Genomic DNA, 22724 nt, shown 5'->3' with positions numbered 1-22724 from the left:
ACTGCGGGAGATGTGTTGGGGGTCGTTTTCCGAGGGGGGGGATAGGGAGGGTGGTCCGGAGCCACAGCTGATAACTGGAGAGTTCAATGGGATTTTAAACACAGAGGCAACGCCCAGCAATTACCTGAGGACAAAGGGTTGGGGCCCCCAGGTGTGGAGGTCTGGACTTGGGGGGCAGGGGGCTGGGAAGGAGGTGTGTTGGGGAGGGGGGGGCTCTTACAATCCTGCTGATTTCCGCAGGAATTTAAGACATTCTTTAAAACTCTAGACTGCCTCCCCCCAGCCGGGCCCTCAGACCCACCCCACCCTCCCTGGCTCGGGTTAGAGACAGCTTCAAAGGTGGACCGAGCCCTTTGTCCTGCCTCTGCTTTCTTCTCTGCCTTTCTCGGCCCCTCCCTCCGTCCCTCTGACCTCCCCAGCACAGACAGGCCTCTGGGGGCCGGCTCCAGAAAGCCCTCACTGTTTCCTTTCTTGCTTTCTGAGGTGAGACCTGGTGAGGAGACACTGAGCGCACTGGGTGAGGGAGGACGGCGGCCTCGGAGGCCCGGGCCATCTCCGAGAGGGCCCAGCCCCGCCCTGAGCCCGGAGCCGGCAGGGCTGACGCCTGCTGGTGGCCTTGGGTCTCGGGTTTGGCTCTCCCAACCTTCTCACCACACCTTTCAGCGCCTCTGCCAAGTCCAGGCTCCACATCCAGAGGGCCTCTTCATATTCTGGGCAAGTCTGTTCAGTCCCCTGAACTGGGGATGATTTCAAAGAAGCTGAAAGGAAGAGGCCAAAGGAATGGGTCTCTGATAATGGGGCCTCAGGGGATTTAACATGGGGCGGTGGGAGAAGGCTCCCCTGAGGACCTCAGACCACCCCGCAGCTGGCTGCAGCCGCCCTGGCTGCTTTCTGTGTGCCAGAAGGTTCGAAGCAAGTGTGAGGATGGGGGTGGACATGGTGGGGGAAGACTTGGGGCAAGATGAGCGCATCCATCTCCGGGAGGATGTGACCACGTGGAGGGGGAGGGCAGCAGGTGCCTCGGATCCTGTGCTGGTTAGGCTTACCAAGGCCTCCAGCTAAGAATAGCTGCGTATTGATCTGCCCTCCTCTGTCCTGTCCTCCAGCAGCCAGATGAGGCAGAGGGGGAAATCCACTCACTCTCTGGTCCCTGCAAGCTGGCTTTTTTTTTAAGTCACTCTCTTGAGCCCTGTCCCTATTCTTCAGTGGCCAGTGACCTCTCTGGCTTCAGACCTAGCTGTCCTCAGCCCCATAGCCCTGGACTCTGTGGAGGACCCCCCCCCCTTTCTGAAGCTCTTTCCTACCTCTTCATCCTCTGTTACCGGGACCCTTCTCTTTCCTGGCTCCTCTTCATAGAAACATTCCCTAAGGTTTCTGCTTTTCCCTCCTCGCCTTGTCCTCCCTGCTGAGTCTCTCCTAGCAATGCAGCACGTCAGCTGTCACCCCCTTGCACACCACTGCTTTCTCTCCAAACTCGGAAACTCTGCACCATTGCCAGACCTCGCGGGGGTCTGTCTCCGTTACTACAGTAGCTTTCCAAGCCCTGTCTCTGCCTCCCAACACCCCCCACCCACTCCAGGACATCACATGGTTTGTTCTGCTCACTCTATCCCACCCTAAACCACAGCTCTGCCCATGTTATTGATCACCAGTGGACTCCTTAGCATGATTCTCAAGGCTCCTGTGCAAACCTGCTCTACCTCCCTTCCCAGCCCTGTCCCTGTAAGTCCCCTCCAGGAGCTCTGGCAAAACAGCAACCCTGGCTGTCCGGCCAACACCCTGTGCCCGTCTTGGATCATGAGGTTCCTACTGTCCAGCACACCTTTCTCAAGAACACTTGCATGCCCAGACTGCTGCTGTCCGCTCTGCCCCGTAGACTTGCCCCTTCTCTTGGGCTAGTGCTGGTCTCTGGTGCCACAGGGCTCTCTGGCCACCTGCTTGCCCTTGCCTAATGGCACATATCCCAGCTTGTCCAGAACTGTACTTATTTGTGCTTGTGTAATGGTTGTGCACCAAACAAGTGCCTCCGTATAGGGGTAGTCAGTCTTTGCTTCCCCCGTAGTACCCCCCAGCAGAGTACGTTACACAGATTAAGTATTTGTTGAGGGAATTAAACCAACTGAAGGTCCAGAAAGAAGTCTTTGGCCCAACACCCTCAAGATGGAGGCAGAATGAGAACCAGAATCCTGCCTCCACCTTCCATCCTTAGGTGGACATGGGTGAGGACGGGTCCTAAGCGGTTAATCCAAATATTTCTTTATCCCCTACAATGTACAAGCACTGTACTAACCCTTCAGTTAACAAAAAAGATGTCAAGATCTCGAGGCACTTGAAATTTAAGGACTTGTGGAAATCCCTCTCTTGCACCTAAGATAGCAAAGAGGCACTTGGTACATCCTAAAAGAGGGGAAAAGGAGATAGGAGCTATTGGAAATAAGCACACAAATGTGTACAGAACTCTGGAGATGTGCCAGGCAGCCTGCAAGGCATGCTCACATGTAACCTGTTATTCAGGGGCTGAGATTATTCCCATATCATGTGTGGGCGAGCTCAGACTCAGAGATATTAACTCATCCATGGTCTCAGCTAGTGAGCATTACAGTCTAGATTCTTGCCTGTCTCCATCGCCTGAGTGGGATGTTCTCCACTTCCGGCCAGGCATGGTGGGTTTGGGATGAGAGAGTACATGGGGCCAGGGCATTGGGAAAGGCTGGGGCTTGCATGGTCTTTAAGGATTTCAGGGGTGCCTGGGTGGCTCAGTTGGTTAAGTGACTCTTGATTTCAGCTCAGGTTGTGATCTCAGGGTCTTGAGGCTCCAAGCTCAGCGGGAAGTCTGCTTGAGATCCTCTCTCTCTCTCTCTCTGTCCCTCCCTCCAAAAAAATAAAAATAAAAGAATGAGCAGGATTTCATTCAGCAGAGAAGACATTCAAGGGAAAATACTGAGAGGGAAAAGAGCATGAGAAAAAAGGGCTTTGAGGCAGGAAGATGTGAGGTGTGTTCGGGGGAAAGTGAGCAGCCCATGGCTTTGGCTACAATTGCATGTCTGCCTGGAGAAGAGGCGGGAAAAGATTGGGTCACATTATGGAAAGTTTTGTAGCAGCAGGGGTTTTGAGAAGAAGAGTGACCGTGCAGTTGTGGGGTTGGGTTTCGGGGAGAGGCTGGTCTGATGGCAGCATGCTGGGGGGTGAGGGTCTGGGGTCCATGAGAGAGGGTCCAGTGCACAGAGGTAGAGGGGTGTGACTTCCAAACTCTTGAGAAAGGGTCACTTCTGGGCCCTTGTCCGTCCTTTTATTCCCATGGCCCAGTTCTTTGTCACCTTTCCCCTCTCCTTAGGTGCCTGGGTGCCCTAGTCAGCCTCCCGGGGAGTTAATGTTTAGATGGCCCAGGCAGAGGGGAGAGTCCCTGGTGCTCCCAGTCTCAGCAGGTTGGGGCATGGGGCGGGGCGAGGGGCAGTGGAGTGAGGCAGAGGAGAGAGAGGCCTATCGCGCAGGCCTTGGGAGGGGGCTGGTGGCAGGGCCGGAGTCCAGTCAGGACGGCTGGCACCAGTGATCCTGCCACAGAAGGGAGCCAAGGACTCCGTGTCTGGGGCCTGGGACCGCCTGCCTGAGAGGGGCAGGAGCCCCAGCCCTGGTCGTGGACGCAGGGGCCATCCTCAAGGCCTCAAGGCACTCCTGAGAGGTAGGCGAGTCCCCTTAGCAGCTGGGTATGGCCAAGGGGTGCCCGGGGAGCCTGCCCTGACGCCTGGACAACCGGCACGGGTGTTCAGTGTTGCCTGGTTCTGGGAGGAAGATTTTGCCTCCCCTCCCACCCCAGCCTGAAGGGGAGGCAGGCAAGCAATGGCGTGGGGCGTGGGGAGCATGGGCCACTGGCCCTGAGAGGTCTGGGGCTGTCTCAGGAGGGAGGGGCTGCTGGGCAGAGCAAGTCTCACCATCGGGCAAGACCGGAGGGGAGGTAGAGGTGGAGCAGGGCAGGCGAAGAGAAGGGTCTCCTGGCTTGGCTGTGCCCTCCCCGTGGACACCCACCACACACACACACACACACACACACACACACACTAGGATCCCTCTCAGTGAGGAATGACCTTGACAGCTACCACGCCTCAGGTCGACAGAGGGAGCCCTAACTCTGCAGTCCCCTCGGTTCCAGGGCTGGCTGGTGGCAGACTCTTCCTGCACAAGGTGGCTCTCCCACCCCGTGGAAGGACATTCCTAGAGCGTGGGGGGCAGCAGGAATGGGCTCTGCAGGATTGGAAGACTTTCCCTTTAGTCAAGGGGAAGAGAGGGTTTAGGACTGGGAGGAGGTGCTCAGTGCTAGCGGAGGTCCCACAGGGGGCAGGCTTCTGGGCCCGCAGCCCCATGTCCACCCTAGCCATGCTTGCGGGGAGGGGGGGGGGCTTGCCTTGCCCTCCTGCTGGGAGCCACCCTCTGACCCTTCTACACGGTCATCCCTCCCTGTTCCGATCACTCCTCCCCAGCTCCACACCTGGCTTCCTGGAATGGGGGACACTGTCCAGTGCTGCGTCCCTCTGCAAGGCCCGCCTGCTATCGGGCTCTGAATTAGGGGTGTCCGGAGACCGCCCCGGGAGCCAACCCCAGAGCCTCCCGGATGGGGTAGGGGAGACTCAGTGGGAGCCCTGGCCCGGGCGGCAGCTCCCCCACCCCCACCCCAGCACGGAGGCAGACCTCAGGCCACCTCCCTCCATCACTGAGGAGGCAGTGGGAGCCACGGCCGCCTCCTCCCCCCTCCCTGCTGCCGCCGCGGCTGAGCCGGCAGGTTGTCTTGGCAACGGGAGGCGGAGAGGAGATGCGCCGAGGGATGGAGGTGTATGTCACCGAGGAAGCCGCGGTGCTCCTGCCCCACGCCCCAGGCCCCTGAAGGTACCGGAGAGCCCTCCCCTCCCCCCTGCCCTTGCCCCTGGCTGCCTGGCTTCCCCACTCCATCCAACGTGCTCGTGTCGCAGAGGAGAACGTCCCCCTCTTCCCGCGCCCAGGGGCTCCGATCCATTCGTCATGAGTCTCCTTCCAGGCCCCAGTCCACAGCTGTCCTTCCCCGCAACAGCGCATTCCAGCCCTGCCTCTGGCCACCCTTGCACCGGAAGACAAATCTGGGGTGGGGTCTGGTGGGGGGCGAGTGGCAGCAGGGCAGGAACGTGGCAGCGGGGAAGATCGGGGATCCTGCGGGGCCGGGGTGGAAAGGCACCGGCGCTGGGCTCCTGGAAGGGTGGCAGGAGGCTGTGCAGAGCCGACCGGGTGGGGCCGGGGCTGAAGGGTGGGCTCCACGGGAGGAGAGCCGAGCCGAGAGGCTGCCTGGGGCCGGGCTGGTTGCCCAGAAGGGCTGGTGCCCGTCCTGCCACACCAAAGGTACACCCCCTCCTGCATCATGTCCTGACCTTTTTTCCCCAGATGTTTCTTCCCCCACCCCCAGGATTTCTGGTTCCTTTCTGCAGGGCCCTCTCCCAGCCACTCCCCAGCAGCTGAGCCCGATTCTTCCTCAGCCACTCCGCTGCCTGCCTTCTTCATTTCTCTTTTCTTTCTGGAGCCCATCCTTCAGAATTCATTCTCCTCTGCCTTCCACTACCCCAAACATGCCTCCCTCCCCGTCCCTACCTGTCCCCTCCTGTCCTCTTTTCTTCGAGAAGGAGGTCCGGGGCACACTGTCACCTGTCCCCCTAAAGACCCTTCCCCTGTGGTTTTCCACTCAGAGACCCCAAAGCCCCCTCCCCAGATTCTAGATTTCCCCAAGGACAGCTCATACCATCAGCTGACCGGCTGTGGGCAGCGGTTACCAGGGCAACAGCAAGGGCTGCCTAGGTAGGCAAGTCTGCTGTGAGGTGGAGAGGAGGCTGGGGCCACGGCCAGGGTCAGCCCTCTGAGGTCAGCCCGCTGGGCTCCCTCCCCTACCCCCAGGGGTCACAAATGAACCAGGCTCTGCTCTGAGCCCAGAGAGAACCACGGGCCAGTGGCAGGGCCCTGGAGTGGTGAGGGTTTTCCCATTCAGGGAAGGCACATCCTGTAGTTCTGTGCTAGGCCCTGGACATCACCGGGCAGGAAATTCCCTTCTGATGCAGCTGCCCTGGTAAGCGACAGGGTCCTTCTCCAGGGGATCCAGGTGACCTAAGGGCCAGCCCAGTCTCTGGTGCTGAGGATCCTCCCATCCATCCCTCACCAGGAGGGGGTTAATCCTTCCTTGGGTGACCAATTCTGGCATCTTTGCCCTCTCCTTGCCCCTGAACATCTGTGCCCTTTAGCACCCTAGGGAGGCAGGGCCCCCGGAGGCCTCTGTCGCTTGCTTTTAGGTGACGAGTAGGAGATGCAGGTGCTGGTGTTGAGGTGTTGTCACCCCTCGGTTATCAGTAGAGCCCCCTTTTTCCCCCACCCCAACTCAAACTGGCTGTTTCTGATGAGGCTTGAGGGGCTGTGTGTGTGTGTGTGTGTCTGTGTGTGCGCGCGTGCATGTGTGTGAGCGAGCAGGAGCGTCGCAGGGTTGGGACTATGGGAAAGGGGAAAGGCCAGCCGCTTGCCGGGTCTGCTTCCGATTCTGCTTCGTCATGATGCCTGGTTAATGCTCCTCTTGTTTGAAACGGATTGAGCTGCGGCGAGCGAGGTGGAAGAGCAGACACACACACACCCTGGGGCGGCCACACGCTATCAGCTGGAGGTGGGGGGGTGCCGCGGGGGAGCCAGCGGCCCGCCCGCCCCGCCAGACGCAGGCTCAGAGCACCAGCTCCCAGAGAAGCAGGGTGGGGACGAGGGGGTGGGGGCCCAGAGGGTAGGTCCCCTCCTGTGCCAGCTCCCCCCACCCACCCACCCACCTACCCCGAGCCGGCTTTTTTCCTGTTATTTGTGCTCTGGGAAAGCGCGGCTGGGTTCCTGGAAGAGACGCCTGCTACCTTGGCTCTTGAGAAAAAGCGGCAGCCCCCGGGGATCTGGGCCTGTGCCTGCCTGGCCTGGCCTGGGGGCCTCAGAGCATCTGGGCCACACTGTCTGGGAAGAGGTAGGTGGCAAGGTTTCCCACCTCTCTTCCCCTCTGTGGGCACTTTGGGCTCTGGGTGGTGGCTGGGACCCCCTGGGGAGGGGTCAGCTATGGCCCCTGTTCAGTGGGAGAGTGGTCCCAGACCCTGGGACTAGCTGGGTTTGAGCTCATCAAACCTGACTTGAGGGAAAGGGATGGGGTGTTTCATACTGGCACCCCAGGACCCTCTTCCCCTAGCTGTGCTGGGCGGAAGTCCAAGTGATGGCATGGGGAGGACAGAGGTGGGCAGGGGAGCTGTCCTTTCTTTGCTGAATAACAGGGAGAACATGGTGGGGAGAGAGAAAGGGGGGCAGGCTCCCTCCAGCGAGCCCCAGATCTAGAGAGGGGAGCAGTCCACACAGAGACCTGCATGCTGTTGGTGACGGGTGTGCTGCTTGTGGGGAGGTACCCGGGAGCCCCTTTCTAGCCCTAGGCTGGCCAGGCTGCAGTGAGAACCACACGCAGAATAAGGTTGGGTGGTAGGGTGTGGCCACAGGCCTGACCCCTGCTCCATCCTGACCAGCCTCTGAAGCGCTCCAAGGGCTGGGGGCTGAGCAGACATTCAGGCCCTAAGGATCCAGAGGCGCCCTCTTGCTAGGTGTGCCCCTGCCTGGGCAGATGCACCTGGTGTTTCCCTCCCAGAGGACTGTGTTGCCAGGGTTTGAGAGTCAGGGGAGCAGGGGCAGGTGGAAGAAAAGGAAGGTGGTGGGGCTTTGGAAACAGGGAGCAGGAAAGCCCCCAGGGAATAGGTAAATGGGGGGGCGCTGTGTGTGTGCCGGTACATGTGCTCAGCTTGGGGAGGGGATGGCAGCATGTGATGCGGGTGGTTGTGAGCGTGGAGAACGGGTGCCAAGGGAGGATCAGTGGGTGGGGATGAGTGGGTGTCAGTGGCACTGTGCAGCACTGTGGGGGGGGGGCTTGCTGGGAGAGTGGGGGCGTGATCTTGGAAGGAGGGTGCATGGGTTTTGCAACTCTGTTTCAGTGTGGGCTCTTGCCTGTGTGGGTGAAGCACTGTGTCCACGTGTGAGGCTCCGTGCTGCCGGCCTCCCCATATGTTGAATACTTGAGTCATGCTGTTCACCTAAGGGTGCAGGTCTGTAGGAATTCCTCTTTTGGAGCTCACGTGTGTGTGTGTGTGTGTGTGTGTGTGTGTGTGTGTGTGTGTGCACCAAAATAGGGATACCCCCAGAATTCAGAAAGCTAAATTTGGGACACAAGACCTTTGCATCTTCCCTATGAATCCAGCTTGTACAAGTGACAGCACAACCCCCAACCAGACCAGCCATAAATAAAGGCCAGATCAGGAACATACTGAGGACCATGCAAGCCTGAGGAGTTGGGGGGGAAGACTCAGAAAGAGAGGCCTCCTCAGAGGGAAGGTATAGAGAAAGGATACAGAAACCCAACAGAGATCTAGGAGAAACAGGATGAGAAGGTGCGTATTTGTGTGAAGTAGGAGGAGTGGAAGGAGGTGCCTGGGCCTGGGCCTGCTGCCACCAGGAGCAAAGATGAGGCAGGGCCTTGAGCAGGTGGGTTCTTAGGCCGGGACCCAGTTTTGGGGCCCACCCACACCTGCCTGATGCTTCATCAGAGTGTGAGAGGATACTATATAGTGTTGGCATTAGAGGAACCTAACCCTCGTCCTGGCAGATAGAGCAGGATTTAAAAAATGGGGGTGGGGAAAAGGAGAAAGGAGAGCTGGGGAGAGAGGACACAGGCTTCAAGGATGCCCCATGAACCCTGGCCCAGAGCTGGGAGCCCTCTCCTGCTCTTTCATGTCCCTAGGGGCAAGCATGGGTGCCCCCTATACACACAAACACACACATATACACACACACACACACCCTCAGGTTTTCCCTGCTGCTCCTGGGCTGCCCCTGCCCCCCCTTCCCCACTCCACCCTGGGATGGGATGCTGTTTTGGGAACTGGTGACCTAGCTGGATCCTGCCTTTATTTCTGGCATTGAATTGTTGCCACAGTAACTGTAGGGGTGGGGCCGGGAGCAGGACAGTGTGAAAGGGAAACAGAGCCCAGGGAGGAAAGATGAAGAAAGAAGAAACGGGAATGGCACGCAGAAAGAGTGGAGAAGGAACAGGGAGGGAGCAAGGCAGGCGGCCACACTGTGGCTGAAACTAGAGAAAACAGAGAGGGCCAAGCTCCTGCCCGCCCTGCCCTCGGCCCACTTGGACAGTCCGCACGCCTCATTTCATAACTGGCTTCCTGTGTGCAGCACCCTGCCCAGCTGCACAAAGCCCCCCCACCCCCAGCCCCCCTGCTCCCTGTGTACAGGCCAGGCCAGTGAGCAGGAAATCTGGGTGGCCCCACCAGGTGAGGTCATTCTCAACACTGAAGTGGGGACCTGAAGTAGGACCTTTGTTCAGACTGAAGTGGGACCTTCGGGGACCCACCGAGAAGCGTGTTCATTGGCTTTGACCCGTCACAGGCCTGGGCAGGGATTCCAGCGTGACTTGTGTTTGGGTGGCCTTTGGCAAGTCACGCTCTCAGCCACGGTTCCCAGTCCCTGAATGGGGAGGGCACTGGCCCGTGTGAAGGGTAGAGGGGACGTATGGAAGTCTCTGGGACAGTGACGGGCACATGGCCCGCGGTGCTTGGCTTGGGACTGGAGGCCTCCAGCCGTGGTTTTGCCTGTTGAGCCTTCATTTCTACCAGTCCAGAGAGCCACAGCCAGGTTAGTCCTACCTGGGGCAGAAGCCGGCTGGGGTGGGTGCTCGGGTCTTATCACCCCCAACCCAGAGCCCAGAGGGTCTAGTAGCTGCAGAGACGCAGATGCCAGGCAGGCAGTGTGAGGCGGGGCTGGGCTGGAGGCTCAGATAAGGGGGAGGGTGGGGCGGGGCTGGAGGAGTGAGGATGGGAGTGAGCAGCTGGGAGGTCCTCCCCACCACCTGGGCTGGCCGCCTCTGCTGCCTTTCTTTCCCTTTCCTTCCATCCCGGCCTCCCTTCCTGCTGCAGCCTGCCCTCTTGGTCTCTGTCCCCCGGAGGCTGCTGGGATGGAGACAGTGCATTGTACGTGTGTGACACAGGGTGTGTCCAGAGGGGGGAGAGAGGGCCAGCACTGGAGGAGGAGGGCGACAGGGGGTGTTGACTCAAGAGGAAATTAGCTTTGAGGGAGGGGGCCGCTCGAGGGTGGAGTAAGCACTTGCCAGCATGATGTGATTTGAGAGAAGCCAAGAAAACCCTCCTTCCCTCCCTCCCTCTCTCCTTCCTCCCCTCTCTCTCTCTCTCTCTCTATCGACTCCATCTCAAAACACTTTTCCTTAAAATTTCACCAGTAAGACCTTCACTTCTTCTTTTTTCTTTTTTTAAAGATTTTATTTATTATTTATTGAGACACAGAGAGAGTCAGAGACACAGGCAGAGGGAGAAGCAGGCTCCACGCAGGGAGCCCGATGTGGAACTTGGTCCCGTGTCTCCAGGATCATGCCCTGGACCGAAGGTGGCGCTAAACCGCTGAGCCACCCAGGCTTCCCAAAAAGATTTTATTTATTTATTTATTTATTTATTTATTTATTCATTCATTCATTCATTCATTCATTCATTCATTCATTCATTTATGAGAGACACACACAGAGAGAGAGATGCAGAGACACAGGCAGAGGGAGAAGCAGGCTCCATGCAGGAGGCCTGACGTGTGACTCCAGGATCAGGCCCTGGGCTGAAGGCAGCGCTAGACCGCTGAGCCACCTGGGCTGCCAAGACCTTCACTTCTTAAGGGAAGCCCCAAATTAAAATGCAGTGCCCCAAAAGGGTAAGACGTCAGTTTGTCAGCATGTGTCCTACCTACCGCACTGGACACTGGCCAGCAGGCCCTGGAGGAGTATGGCTCAGGGGACACGAGAGAGGAGATCCTGAGGCTGGGAGGGAGGGGGTGAGCCAGCACCAGGGATGGGTCTGGGGCTGCAGGCAGCTCTGGATAGGAAGGGTCCAGGGAACGGAGCAGAGACATCATTATTTCAAATCACACGTCTGAGTGGCGATGCCCGAAGGCAGTGTTTGTGCGTGTGTGGGTGTGGGTGCAGGGCATGATCATGCATCGCTGTGACTTGGCCAGTCCTGGACCCTTCCCCTCCCTCCTTGACTGGGCAGTGACCCCTCTGATACACAGTCATTGCCCCACCCTGTATCCCCAACACACACATACTGGTGTTCAAGGGGAGGGTGCCGGGGCCACCGCCAGGCTCACCCTGAGGCTCCAGGACACAAGGAAACTCTGTTCTCCCTGGTGGCTCAGCTATCCACACTCCCCACCAAACTTTTTCTACCCTCTTCAGCCTCTGTCCCACTGACCTGTCAGATCTGCATATGGCCTCCGCTATCATTTTTCCTGGGAAAATAAGGGCCTCCCATTGGGGACTGGCCCAGGCCACAGGGCCCTGTGTTGTGGATACCAACTTTTCCTTTCCTGTCCTTCCAGGGAAGCCCTGAGTTTTCCTTCCAGAGCCCACCCTCCTCTTGAGCCTGGGCTGCATCCCTTCCCGCTGCTGGGACCCCACTTCCTCCCCACTGCCTACAAACATCTTCAAGTGTCCCCTTTCCTGAAACACCTTCAGCCAATCTGGCCTCCTCCAAAGTCGCTCTCCGACCCCCACACTCCCCGGCCTGTGGCCTAGCCAGGGCTTCCCTGACAAGAAGGCCTCACTTTTCCCCTGGAAGTACCCTCGGAGGCCACCAAAACAGAGAGCCATCACTCCCTCCAGCGCCTCTCTCCTCTGGCCACAGACTCTTGGCTTCATGACCTTTCCTCATCCCCTTGCTCCCACCCTGTCTCTCCATAATGCAATCGCCTCCACTAGATACACTCCCTGCCCCCAAGGAGCTGGCCATCTCCTTTTCCTGGTCCCTTTCATGCCATCTGGGATGATATTTCTTCTAGTCCCCTAGGTGTTTCCTAGGATGCTGGTTTTGAACTTCTTTCTGCCTTAGCAAGTTCATGTGCAGACTACCACCTCTAGTCAAATGGCTCCCAAGTCTCTCTTTCCAGCCTGCCCTGGGCTCAACCTCCTGTCCCTCCCGGACATTCCCACCTGCTCATCAACTGTACCCACCTCCACCTCACACTGGCAAAAAGTGAACTCACTGCTTCCCCTTCCTCTGTCTCTGAGCCAGCCACCTACCCCTGCCCTGGAGGGCTTTCGGATCATGTCTGTTTTGCACATTCTGCCTCTAGGGTCTCTCCCATTTGCTTCCTCTCCCTCTTGGGCTGCACACACAAGTCAAGGCCCTCACGAGCTCTTGCTGGGACTCCTACTGTAGCTTCCAGACTGGCCTCTGTCCATGCTGCCCCTACCTGTCCAGCCCCCTCTCCCAGGCTGCAGCCACATTCATCATCCCAAAGTACTGCTTGGATCTGTCACTTCTTTGTTTGAAAAAAGTTTCTAAGCATCCTATTGTCCCTGTTGTCCATAAAGTACAATCTAAATCCTCTGGTCTGGGTTGGAGACCTCCATAATCTAACTCCCAACTTCTTGCCCCAAACATATTTCAACCCCATGAGCCCTATAGTGTAGCCATACTTGCTGTTCCCTAGATAGACCCAGTGCTGCCCCTCCACCTCAGGCCTGTTCCTTTGTTCATTTTGTCTTCTCCGTCAATAATCGATTCTTTAGTTTTTGCATAAACTCAAACTGGGCAGTCAAGGCCTACCTCAAATACCTCCTCTAAGGAATCTTCTTTATTCTCCTCCCTTCTCAACACCGCGCTAGAGTGATCCCTCATCCTATGACCTCTCATGGCTCCTTCTATTATCTTATCTGGCACATGTAATTTTCTGTTTTGCATGGGAGTTATCTATTTACATGCCTCATTTCTGCTGGGCAGCTTGGATCCCTTGACTCGTCTTTCTGTTCCCCATAAGACTTGTCACAGAGTGTTGTCTGTGGTTATTGCAGAAAGGTCAGGAAGTATTTGATGAATGGATGGGTAAAGCAATATATGACTGAGGGGTAGATGATTAGTGGATGGATGGATGGACAGATGGATGGATAAGTGGATAGGCAGATGGATGAGTGGATGAATGGATGGAAGGATGGACAAGTAGAGGAATGAGTGGATGCGTGGATGGATAGAGGGAGGGAAGGATGAATGGATGGAAGGATGGACGGATGGATAGATGGGCAGATACATGAATGAATGAGTGTTTGACTCTAAGGCTAAGCCAAGTATATAGCTAGTTTGACAATGGCTGTCAATACAGTAAAGATCAGAGAGGAGTGAAAGAGAGCTAATATGTATTAGAGTTGATTCTGATCCTCAGATACCTAGTTATAAAAGCATTACAAAGTGAGAGCTAAGAAGGCCGAGAAGGATAAAGGTCTGGAATGGAGTCTTTCCACGGGCACCAAATACCTAGTGTGACCCAGGAGCTTGTCTTGGAGAAGCCTTGACTCTAGAATTCTAAAAAGACTTGAGAAATGTAGCAGATTTTACTCTATCCCCACAATGCTCCTGACACGGTACTAGCTAGGCACTTTGAACCATGCCGGTGCTGAAGACACATTTTCAGCTTCATGACTCTGGACAACTTTTTAACCTCTTTGAGCCTCTGTTTTCTCATCTGTAAAATGGGTCTACCTTATAGGGCTGTCGGAGGGGATGAAACAAATCATCCTTTTAAAGTGCTTATTAGAGGCACCCGGCTGCCTCAATTGGTGGAGCATGTGACTCCATCTTGGGGTTGTAGGTTCGAGCCTCACATTGGGTACAGAAAGTACTTAAAAATAAAATCTTAAAAATAAGTGCTTACCAAAGTACCTAGCTTGAGCATTCAAAAAATGATGGTAATTGCTTTGTTGTTTTGCCCTCCAGAAGTTAGCACTCATTCTGGTTAGTGAAAAAACATGTTCCTGCATTAGGCAACCTATAATCAAGGTCTGTTGTATGGGCCTCTTTTTCAGTCCTGCTGGAATTCAGAGAAGGCTTATCAAAAGGACTAGAATAGTAGGAGAGGCCTCCCAGGGGAGGAAGGCTGGGATCGACCCTGAAGGACAAGTGGCATCTGGGAGACAAGGAAGTGGACAGAGAATAGTGGAAGGGCATGTGCAAAAGCAGAAGGTGGAAATGAGGGCTGCTTGTGGGGCAAGCAGGTGGTTTTGGTGGTGGAGCCAAAGAATGGCCTGATACAAAGTAATAGGTGATAAGATTGGGAGCACTAGTGACCTCAGTCTTTCATTACCCCCTGTGGTTAAGAATGGCTATGGAATAGACATCTAAATTCATTAGTCCTTGGGGAAATAGAAATAATAATAGCTAATACTCTACATAGAATTTATAGTGTTTTAAGCACTTGACATGTTATAACTTATTTAATACTCAGAGCTGCCCCATGACATGGACACTAGTACTATCTTCCATTTTTACAGATGAGAAACATGAGGCACAGAGAGAGTAAGTAACTTGCCCAAAGTCACACAGCTGCCGTAGCAGAGACGGTACTCATCCCCAGGTACTCTGGTCCAGAGCTCGTGCTTTTAACCACTACATTAGGCTGCCTCTTCCCCGTCCCTGCTGTAGCCATCAGCTCTCTTCACTCTAGGAGGCTTATTGCCAGCAGATGGAATTTAGCCTCACTGCCACCATTGCTGGAAGCTCAGCCAGGCAGTCACTGAATGGTTGTTAGTGTCCAGGACTAGGGGGTGGGGGATGGGAGGAGTGCCAAGGGAATTAATGAAGGCTGAAGGTGAAGACCCCAAGGCATGGGCTGTGGCCCCAGGGAACTCATAATCTACTGCAGCAGACAAGACCCAACTGTCTAGGAATGGAGAGCAGTGCGGGCTGGGACGCCTTCCTGCTGAACCTCAGGGGTGCTGCCTAGCAGCGAAGCAGCAGTTCGGAGGGCAGCGTCAGCACAGGCGTCCTGAGAAGCCTGCCTACAGCTGGGATGTGGCCTGGGCCCCAAGGGGGGCTCTGTCAAGTGAGACAGACTGTGGGATGGGGACAGGGACAGGGACGCGGGGGTTGGGGGTTCCCTCCAACCTCTCCTCCCTTCTTCCCTGCCAAGGAACCCAGGGCAGGGGACAGGGGCAGGGACCCAGGGAATGTGGGCTCCCTCCAGCCTCCCCTCCCTCCTCCCTGAGGCCTCGCCCCCCCCCACCCCCCATGACCTGACCGCGCCACCAAGGCAGTTTGGCTCCATCCTGTCCTCCCGGTCTGTCCACCTCGCAGGGTGAGCAGGTGCCTGTGTTAAACCCGCCTGGGCTGCGGGGCAGAGGGGGCGCCCGGGCAGCTGATTGCTCGGGGGAGTGGGCCAGGGGCCGGGCCAGGGGAGTGAGACGCGGGGCCTGAGACCGGGCTGCGGCCCGGGGCGGGGCGGGGCGGCGCGGGCGGGGCGGGGCGCGGCAGGCAGGTGTCCCCGGGCCGGAGCGCGGAGGCTGCCCCGGCAGCCGGACCCCTGCGGGCGTTTCCTTTCCAGCCGGAGGACAATGGCTCCGGCCCGAGTGCGGCCCGAGCGCGGCCCGAGCGTTTCCCCGCGCTCCGCTCGGCCCCTGCCTCTCCCTCACCCGCCCCCGCGCCCCGCCCCCCAGGCCCGGCACCCGCTCCACGCGCGGACCGTCGCCGAGGCATGAGGACGCCACAGCCCGGGGGGACGCACTCTCTGCTCTCGGGGCCCCGAGCGCGCCGCGCCCAGGAGCCGGCCAGAGCCTGACGCCGCGTCGTCTCCCCGAGCGCACGGGGCTCCGCGGGCGACCGACCGGCCAGCTCCCTGCTGCATGGAACGGCTGCAGAAGGTGCGCGGGCCGCGCCCGGGGGGCACCGGCGCGGGGGGGGGGTCGGGCGTCGACGGGGCCACCTGCCGGCCGCCCGCAGCGCCGCACCCCGGGGCCCAGAGGCCTAGGGCAGCCCCCCCCCGCCCCCTCCCTCCGCCAGGCCCCCCGCCCGGTGGAGAGCCCCGCCCGGCCCTGGCACGCACGCTCATTCCCACCGCCCGCCTTTCACTCTCCCCAGCAACCACTTACCTCCCCTGGGAGCGTCAGCTCCTCCCGCGGCTCCAGTGTTCCCGGCTCTCCCTCCAGCATCGTGGTGAGTACCTCTCGGCCACCAGCACCCTCAGGCTGGGACCAGCGGGTGGGGTGGGGACCCGCTGGGCACTTCACCCAGAGCCTCCCCGACAACAGCCACCGACCGTCCTGCCAGGGCTGGTGGGCAGAGACAACCAGAAACCCAGAGAAGGTACCCCACCGCCACCTTCTACTGGTCTGGTCCTGCCTCATTGTACCCGAAGTGTTAGGTGAAGGACTATCATCTTTTAAGGTGACTCTCTAAACCCTTAAAATTAAAAAAATACACACTACTAACTCGTATGAGCTGATGGCTCAAATGGCTGTCCCTTTTCTTCCTGACAAATTGCAAGTCTAGCTGGTAAGGCCAGGATTCTAGGTGAGGCTTTCGGCACATCTGTTCCATTCCTACCATTTCCCTCCAGGCCAAGATGGACAACCAGGTGCTGGGCTACAAGGACTTGGCTGCCATCCCCAAGGACAAGGCCATCCTGGACATCGAGCGGCCTGACCTCATGATCTATGAGCCCCACTTTACCTATTCTCTCCTGGAACACGTGGAGCTGCCCAGAAGCCGGGAGGTGAGGGGTGGGAGGCTCCTCTTGGATGGAACTTGGGGGAAGGGCTCCCCCAGCCACACGGGGAAGGAGGCAAAATCCCTCTCCTGCTTCCTTTCCTGGCGGTCAGACTCCAAAACAGGAAAGGGAACTGTGGGCAGAAATCAACCAATGGTCAACCCAGTGTTCATGGAGGGCAGGCAGGGACAGGCTGGAGGCCGGAGGGGAGCTCCATGCTGAGAAGCCGGGAGGCCGGGTTGATTGGCAGCCTCACAGAGCAGGGGGTGGAGGGTCGTGGAGGAGAAGGCTGGCAGTGGACAAAAAGTGCAAATCTGCCAGAAAGCCTTCGGGAACACTGCACTGGGATTCTGAAGTCCCAGCTGACTGACCCGTGTGAAGGCGTGGTTTGTTTCCCCTCCTGTACAATAGAGGTGATACATCCGCCCCCTACCTCCCTCACCGAGTACTTGAGTGCCGGAGATAACACATGGCAGCTACTCTGTAAACCACGTTCCAGAAAGGGCTAGTGTCATGGCTGAGCCTTGAGCTGGAGGCGGGCTGTGGGGAGACTCACTACTCTGCAGGGAGCCCAGACTCCATCCTGGATACTTGTGGCTCCTGGTCCTTCCCCTGGGCTCTAGGCCCTGTGGACAGGCCAGAGCCACCTTCAGTTGGCCCCCAGAGCACAGACACACTGCTGCAAGATCCATGGCTTCTTCGTGCATCCCGAGAAAGACAGGACTCTGCCCAGGAGAGCACTAAGAGGGAGAAGGATGGAGGGCCAGTGCTGGGAACTGGCAAGGACTGACATAGAAGACGTGGCTCAGAAATTGGCCGGGCCAGGGTGCAGAGTTGGGTGGTGGTGGGGGGTGAAGTGGCCCCTCCGGGGATCTAGGGATGAGGATTTACCCCTACCCTCGTGGCTCTGACCAGCCTCCTCTCCATCCGCAGCGCTCACTGTCACCCAAATCCACATCCCCCCCACCATCCCCAGAGGTGAGTCTGCCCCACACCTGACACTTGCCCGGCTCCCCGCCCCCACACATATGCACAGCCCACGGGATGACCTGATCCCGTCGCCGACCAGCTCTGGGTCCATCTGTCTGTCTGACCCAGGACCTCATTTAACCCTGTCTCCCCGGGTCATACACCATCAGCAAGTTGAGTCCTTGGAGACCCTTCCTCTGCCCTGGGGTTGGGGGCTTGTGGGATGCTAGGGTGGGAGGACAGAGATGGTGGTGTGAGGTGAAGCAGTGTCTCCATGGGTTGGAGAGGGTAGCGTGGGGGACCTGGGAGCTCCAGTCAACCACACTTCTGCTCTGCAGGTGTGGGCGGAGAGCCGGTCCCCTGGAACCATCTCTCAGGCTTCAGCCCCAAGAACCACCGGGACCCCCCGGACCAGCCTACCCCATTTCCACCATCCTGGTAGGTTTTCTGGCAGTGTGGCTGCACACTTTCCCCAGGACCTCTTTTCCTAACAGGGACCCAAGCTGCTGCTTCTCAGTCCCCCATTCTCTGGGGTATATGCTCAGCACAGAATGGCTGCACCCCTGATGCCCAGACCCCAGGCAAACCACCCTACTCCTCCCAAGATGATGAAACCTCTTGAGCCTTTCCTCCCACCCAACCAGAAAAGTGTGGAAAGTCCAAAACCCCTGAGGGACAGTTCCAGGCACTCAGGTTCTGTCTCAGGTCTCAGCTCTCGGCAGGAGCCCATGAATTCCCCACACCATCTCATTTGTGCCCTTCTCTTCACTGACCCGGCCTCACCCACCATCAGCATCTCCTCATCTGCTCTTGCTCCCTGTCCACAGAGACCACCCGCCCAGATTCCAACATCTACAAGAAGCCACCTATCTACAAGCAGAGAGGTGAGGGCTCCCCTCTGTGACCTGGGCCCCTTCACACTGCGGGCTGGGAGGCCACGGGAGAACAGCTGTTCATAGCAGCAGATAACCTCTGCCCCGTATGCCCGTTCTTGTGTGCACTGTTTGTACAGCCACAGTGTCCCAGGTGTGAGCAGGGGACAGGAGAGAGAGCTGGGGGCTGGGGTGGGCTAAGGCGGCGTGGCTCAGGATGTGGGCTGACCCTGACCTCCACCAGCAGAGTCCACGGGAGGCAGCCCCCAGAGCAAGCACCTCATCGAGGACCTCATCATCGAGTCCTCCAAGTTTCCTGCGGCCCAGCCACCTGACCCCAACCAGCCAGCCAAGATCGAAACTGACTATTGGCCGTGCCCTCCGTCGTTGGCGGTCGTGGGTAGGAGACCATGCTGGAGGGGGCAGGGGAGGCCCAGGAGACTGCCTCACAGCCCTGTCGAAACTCATGAACCCACCTTCTCTCTCCCCACTGCCACCCTACGTACTTCATGACCTCCTGGCTCTCTTCATGACCTCCTGGCTCCCTTCATGACCTCCTGGCTCACCGTATTCCCTGCATTCCTCTAGTCTTGGTTATGTGGCCCTGCTTGTTAGTCTTTCCCTAGCTTTCCATTTACTTATTTGGCCACTCAGCAGACATATCTTAAACACCTGCGTCCCAGGCTCTGCGATAGGAGCTCTGGAAGAGAGAAGGAGGAGTGAGGCAAGGTCCTGGTCCCCAGTGACTTTAAGTTGTGTGACTGAGTGTCGCCAATTCAGCTTTACCATAAGGCTAGAGAATGGTACTTTTATTTTGCACGAGATGGCTTGTCGCATTCTCTGGAAGGTGCACAAGGCAGCACCTGATAAATACTTGGTGCGTGAATGGCTGATTGATGAGCCTGCTTTTGCCTGTGTTCCCCAGAGACAGAATGGAGGAAACGGAAGGCCTCTCGGAGGGGGGCAGAGGAAGAGGAAGAGGAAGAAGATGATGACTCCGGGGACGAGATGAAGGCTCTCAGGGAGCGTCAGCGAGAGGAACTCAGTAAGGTAGCATCTCACTTCGCCCCAGCCACCCTGCCCACGTCTTCTTGGGGACCAAAGGCCTTGGGCTCTAACTCTTCTGTCCTAAAGAACCTCCTAGTAGAAACATGAGGGATTCCCCTTCTTCCCGGGACATCAGGTTGCTGCTACTGAAGGGACACCAGGACTTCATGCTGCTTGGGGGGATCACCAGTTAGCTTAGGGTTAAAGGAAAGAAAAGGTGCCCCACACACACCCAGTGCCAGGATTCAGGAAGGCTAAGTTCATGGGAAGAGGAGCAGGGAGAGAGCAGACTGCTGGCATCCAGGGCAGGAGAGAGGGTGTCAGGAGTCATAGGAAGGCCAGTGACAGTGGCCTGGGCTTGTGCTCTGGGTGAGTAACCTGGGATGCAGAGGCCACTCAGATACAGTTAAATACCAAGCAGCACTGCCTCCTTGCTCTCGAGGGTGGCCAGACCCCGAACGGCAGTGCTTTAGACCAGAAGGACAGGCTCCACAGGCTCCGGGGCACAACCCCAGCCCCTTGGGAAACCTGTCCCCAGTCCTGCCTGTGGATACTCAGCTCCAATGGAGATGAGAAGTGAGTATAGAAGTCTTGGGCGCATCTTCCTTTCTCCTTCCCCAGGTTACTTCCAACTTGGGAAAGATGATCTTGAAAGAAGAGATGGAAAAGTCACTGCCTATCCGGAGGAAAACCCGCTCTCTGCCCGACCGGACACCCTTTCATACCTGTGAGTGCCATGGATGGGGCCCCGAATCACCCACAGAATCTGTTTGTCTATCGTGTGGCTGGCACTGTGCTCCTGTGGTACAAGGGACAGAAGATCCTGTGCTGGCTCAAGGCACTCATGCTCTCCTTAGGGCAAGGATACCAGTCATGGAATAAGACTAGATGATAAAAGATAGGATTAGCTATAGCAGAACTAGCAAATTATGTTTAATTTACCAGATGTTTATTGAGTGTCTAATATATGGTGACACAGGAGATTATAAAGAGTCCAAAAATATACTGTCCGTCAGTAGCTTCCAGTCCACGGGGAAATTGACATGGAAATTGGGGTCAGCGCAGTGGGGCAATGTTGGGTGGTGACATGAGAGGCACACAGTGAGTGCTTCGAGGAAACTGTGACAGGGCCTGGGGCCGGAGGGCCAGGGGTAGTGATATGTGTGGGTCACTAGGTCTTGAAGAGAAAGACAAAGTGAGTGGCAGGGGGAGGGGGGTGGAGATGGGCATTGGGGACACTGGGGACAGTGCTGGAGCAAAGGCAAGGAACAGGAAACATTCTGGCCAGCTTACAGGGCCTGCAGGAACCCAGAGTGTGCCCCAGGGTGGCAGGGATTAGCCAGAGAGATAAGGTGGCCTGGGCTCTGGGTATTATGCCTCTAATCATGGGAGTCTAGCCTGGACTTCCCTAGAACATCAAGGCTGGAGCAGAGGGAGGGAGATCTGAGAACCCCAGCTGAAAGTATGAGGCATCTAAAAGCCTAGCGTCAGGAGCCACAGCATCACTCCTCCTACGTCCTGTTGGACAGAGCAGCTTAGCGGGCAGCCTAGACTCAAGGGAAGCCATGACTCAAAGGCACACAGGCCCGGAGATAACATGCAGGCCATCTTCTGAGACACTCCACCACATTTTCCAGAGGTCTAGGTAAGGGCTAAAACTACACATAGATCCAGAGAAGGGAGGTGGGCTTGAGAAATATATAGAAGATGGAGTCAACTGGACTGAGTGGCTGATTGGACATGGGAAGGGAGGGAGAGCCGAGTTGGGATCTTGGCTTGGGTGCTGGGCGGGGATTGGCTTGGGTTTGGGGGAAGGATGAAGGGACTGGTTTGGGACATCCTGGGCTTGAGGCACCTGTAGGTGGGAGCCAGGTCTTGCTCAGTTGGAAGCTTGCAGGATGAGTTGAATTTTAAGCTTGTATATAGTAGCAAGACCTTGAGAAAAAATGGGATCATGCAGAGAAGAGAGGAAAGGGAAGATGTGAAGGCTGAGCCCTGGAGCTGTGCCCTGGAGTGCTCCCCTCAGCAAGATCCAGGATGTGGGAGGCAGGCGTCAGGCCCCAAAGGCCTCTTTCTCTGTGGGCTGGGGACCTGGGTCTGGGAGCAGGTCACAGGAGAAGTTGAGGCTGTCTGCTGAGTGGAAGCAGGGTGAGGCTGGGCGGGTTGGGGAAGGTTTAGACTACCCATTTGCAGGGAAGGGGAACCAGCGCAAGGCATTCATCTGTAGTGAGGATAATCTAGCAGTGTGGGCTTTATCCCCATGGACTGCAGGCAAGAGAGGAGCTGGCTGATTCAGGGCTAGAGTTTTATAAGGCAGGTGCTGAGGGATGAGGGGCTAGGGGAGCTGCTGAGTGGTGGTGAAAGTAGTGATATACCTAACTGTGGGTCGAAGGTCAGGGGTGGGGGTGGGGGGTTGGAGATCAAGACCCCGGGCGTCCCATGACACTGATGAACAGACATGCTGGAAGTGAGCTTGAGAAGTTACAAATAAGGAAGGGTATGGTGTGGTAGCTGCAAAGTGCGATTCCAGGGCTTCAGGAATCAAGGTATTGCAGGTGTGGACAAGACCAGGGGGTGGCCATTTGAAGGGGCTGCCTTGTGGGGGGTGGAGGTGAAGGCCACTGAGATGGGATTCAAGGAGCCGTAAGGGTCATATGTGCATGGACATGCACAGGTCACTGAAAGTCCCCAGGATGATATTTCAGGATGAGTGGGAAGAGTTACAATAGGACCTTTTTAGAAAATGTAGAATAGTGAAGGCTTGAAGAAAGAGGCAGATGGAGAGATGCCCTGAAAGTTGGATTCAATCTATATGTTCCACCAGATTTTGCTATTTAGTCAAAATTAGCTTTTTAACTTCCATTTTGGCCTTGCAAAGTCGAATGGCCAAATATCTGTCATCATCATTTTTGGCATCCCTGATCTTATATGTGACCAGTGATCACATGATTGCATAGGTTATGGTCATAGCTAATCAACCTCAACAATTTCAGAATTTTTTTCTAAGATTTTTTATTTACTTATTTGAGAGAGAGACAGTGAGCACATGTATGAGCAGGGGGTGGGGCAGAGTGAGAGAGAGAATCCCAAACAGACTCCATGCTGAGCCAGGAGCCCGATGTGGAACTTGATCTCAGGACCCTGGGATCATGACCTGAGTTGAAACCACATTGGACACTTAACCTACTGAGCCACCCAAGCACCTTCAACAATTTCAAAATTATGAACAGGCGTGTC

General features: G+C 56.9%; 1 protein-coding gene across 9 annotated transcripts in view; it reads left to right on the top strand.

Moving 5' to 3' along the window:
* The first annotated feature begins 3525 nt into the window (after positions 1-3525).
* The window catches only part of DMTN (dematin actin binding protein), a 23142-nt gene continuing 3943 nt past the window's right edge, over positions 3526-22724 (top strand). Inside the window, exons 1-10 of one of the 9 annotated variants that reach the window (XM_049100951.1) lie at positions 3526-3679; positions 15551-15754; positions 15972-16046; positions 16450-16605; positions 17533-17577; positions 17907-18006; positions 18396-18452; positions 18685-18840; positions 19366-19490; positions 20109-20214. In XM_049100951.1, the coding sequence (XP_048956908.1) occupies positions 15737-15754; positions 15972-16046; positions 16450-16605; positions 17533-17577; positions 17907-18006; positions 18396-18452; positions 18685-18840; positions 19366-19490; positions 20109-20214 (838 nt within the window). In that variant the 5' untranslated portion in view covers positions 3526-3679; positions 15551-15736. Of the gene's footprint in view, positions 3680-4720; positions 4879-6833; positions 6995-15550; positions 15755-15971; positions 16047-16449; positions 16606-17532; positions 17578-17906; positions 18007-18395; positions 18453-18684; positions 18841-19365; positions 19491-20108; positions 20215-22724 lie in introns of those variants that run through there. The other 8 variants (XM_049100949.1, XM_049100952.1, XM_049100950.1 and 5 more) reach the window with 8 other exon arrangements.

Source organism: Canis lupus, chromosome 25 (genome assembly GCF_003254725.2).
Source record: "Canis lupus dingo isolate Sandy chromosome 25, ASM325472v2, whole genome shotgun sequence".
In the NCBI taxonomy this organism is placed as follows: domain Eukaryota; kingdom Metazoa; phylum Chordata; class Mammalia; order Carnivora; family Canidae; genus Canis; species Canis lupus.
The sequence above is the reverse complement of the archived record's forward strand: the minus strand, read 5'-3'. Positions and strand labels throughout refer to the sequence as shown.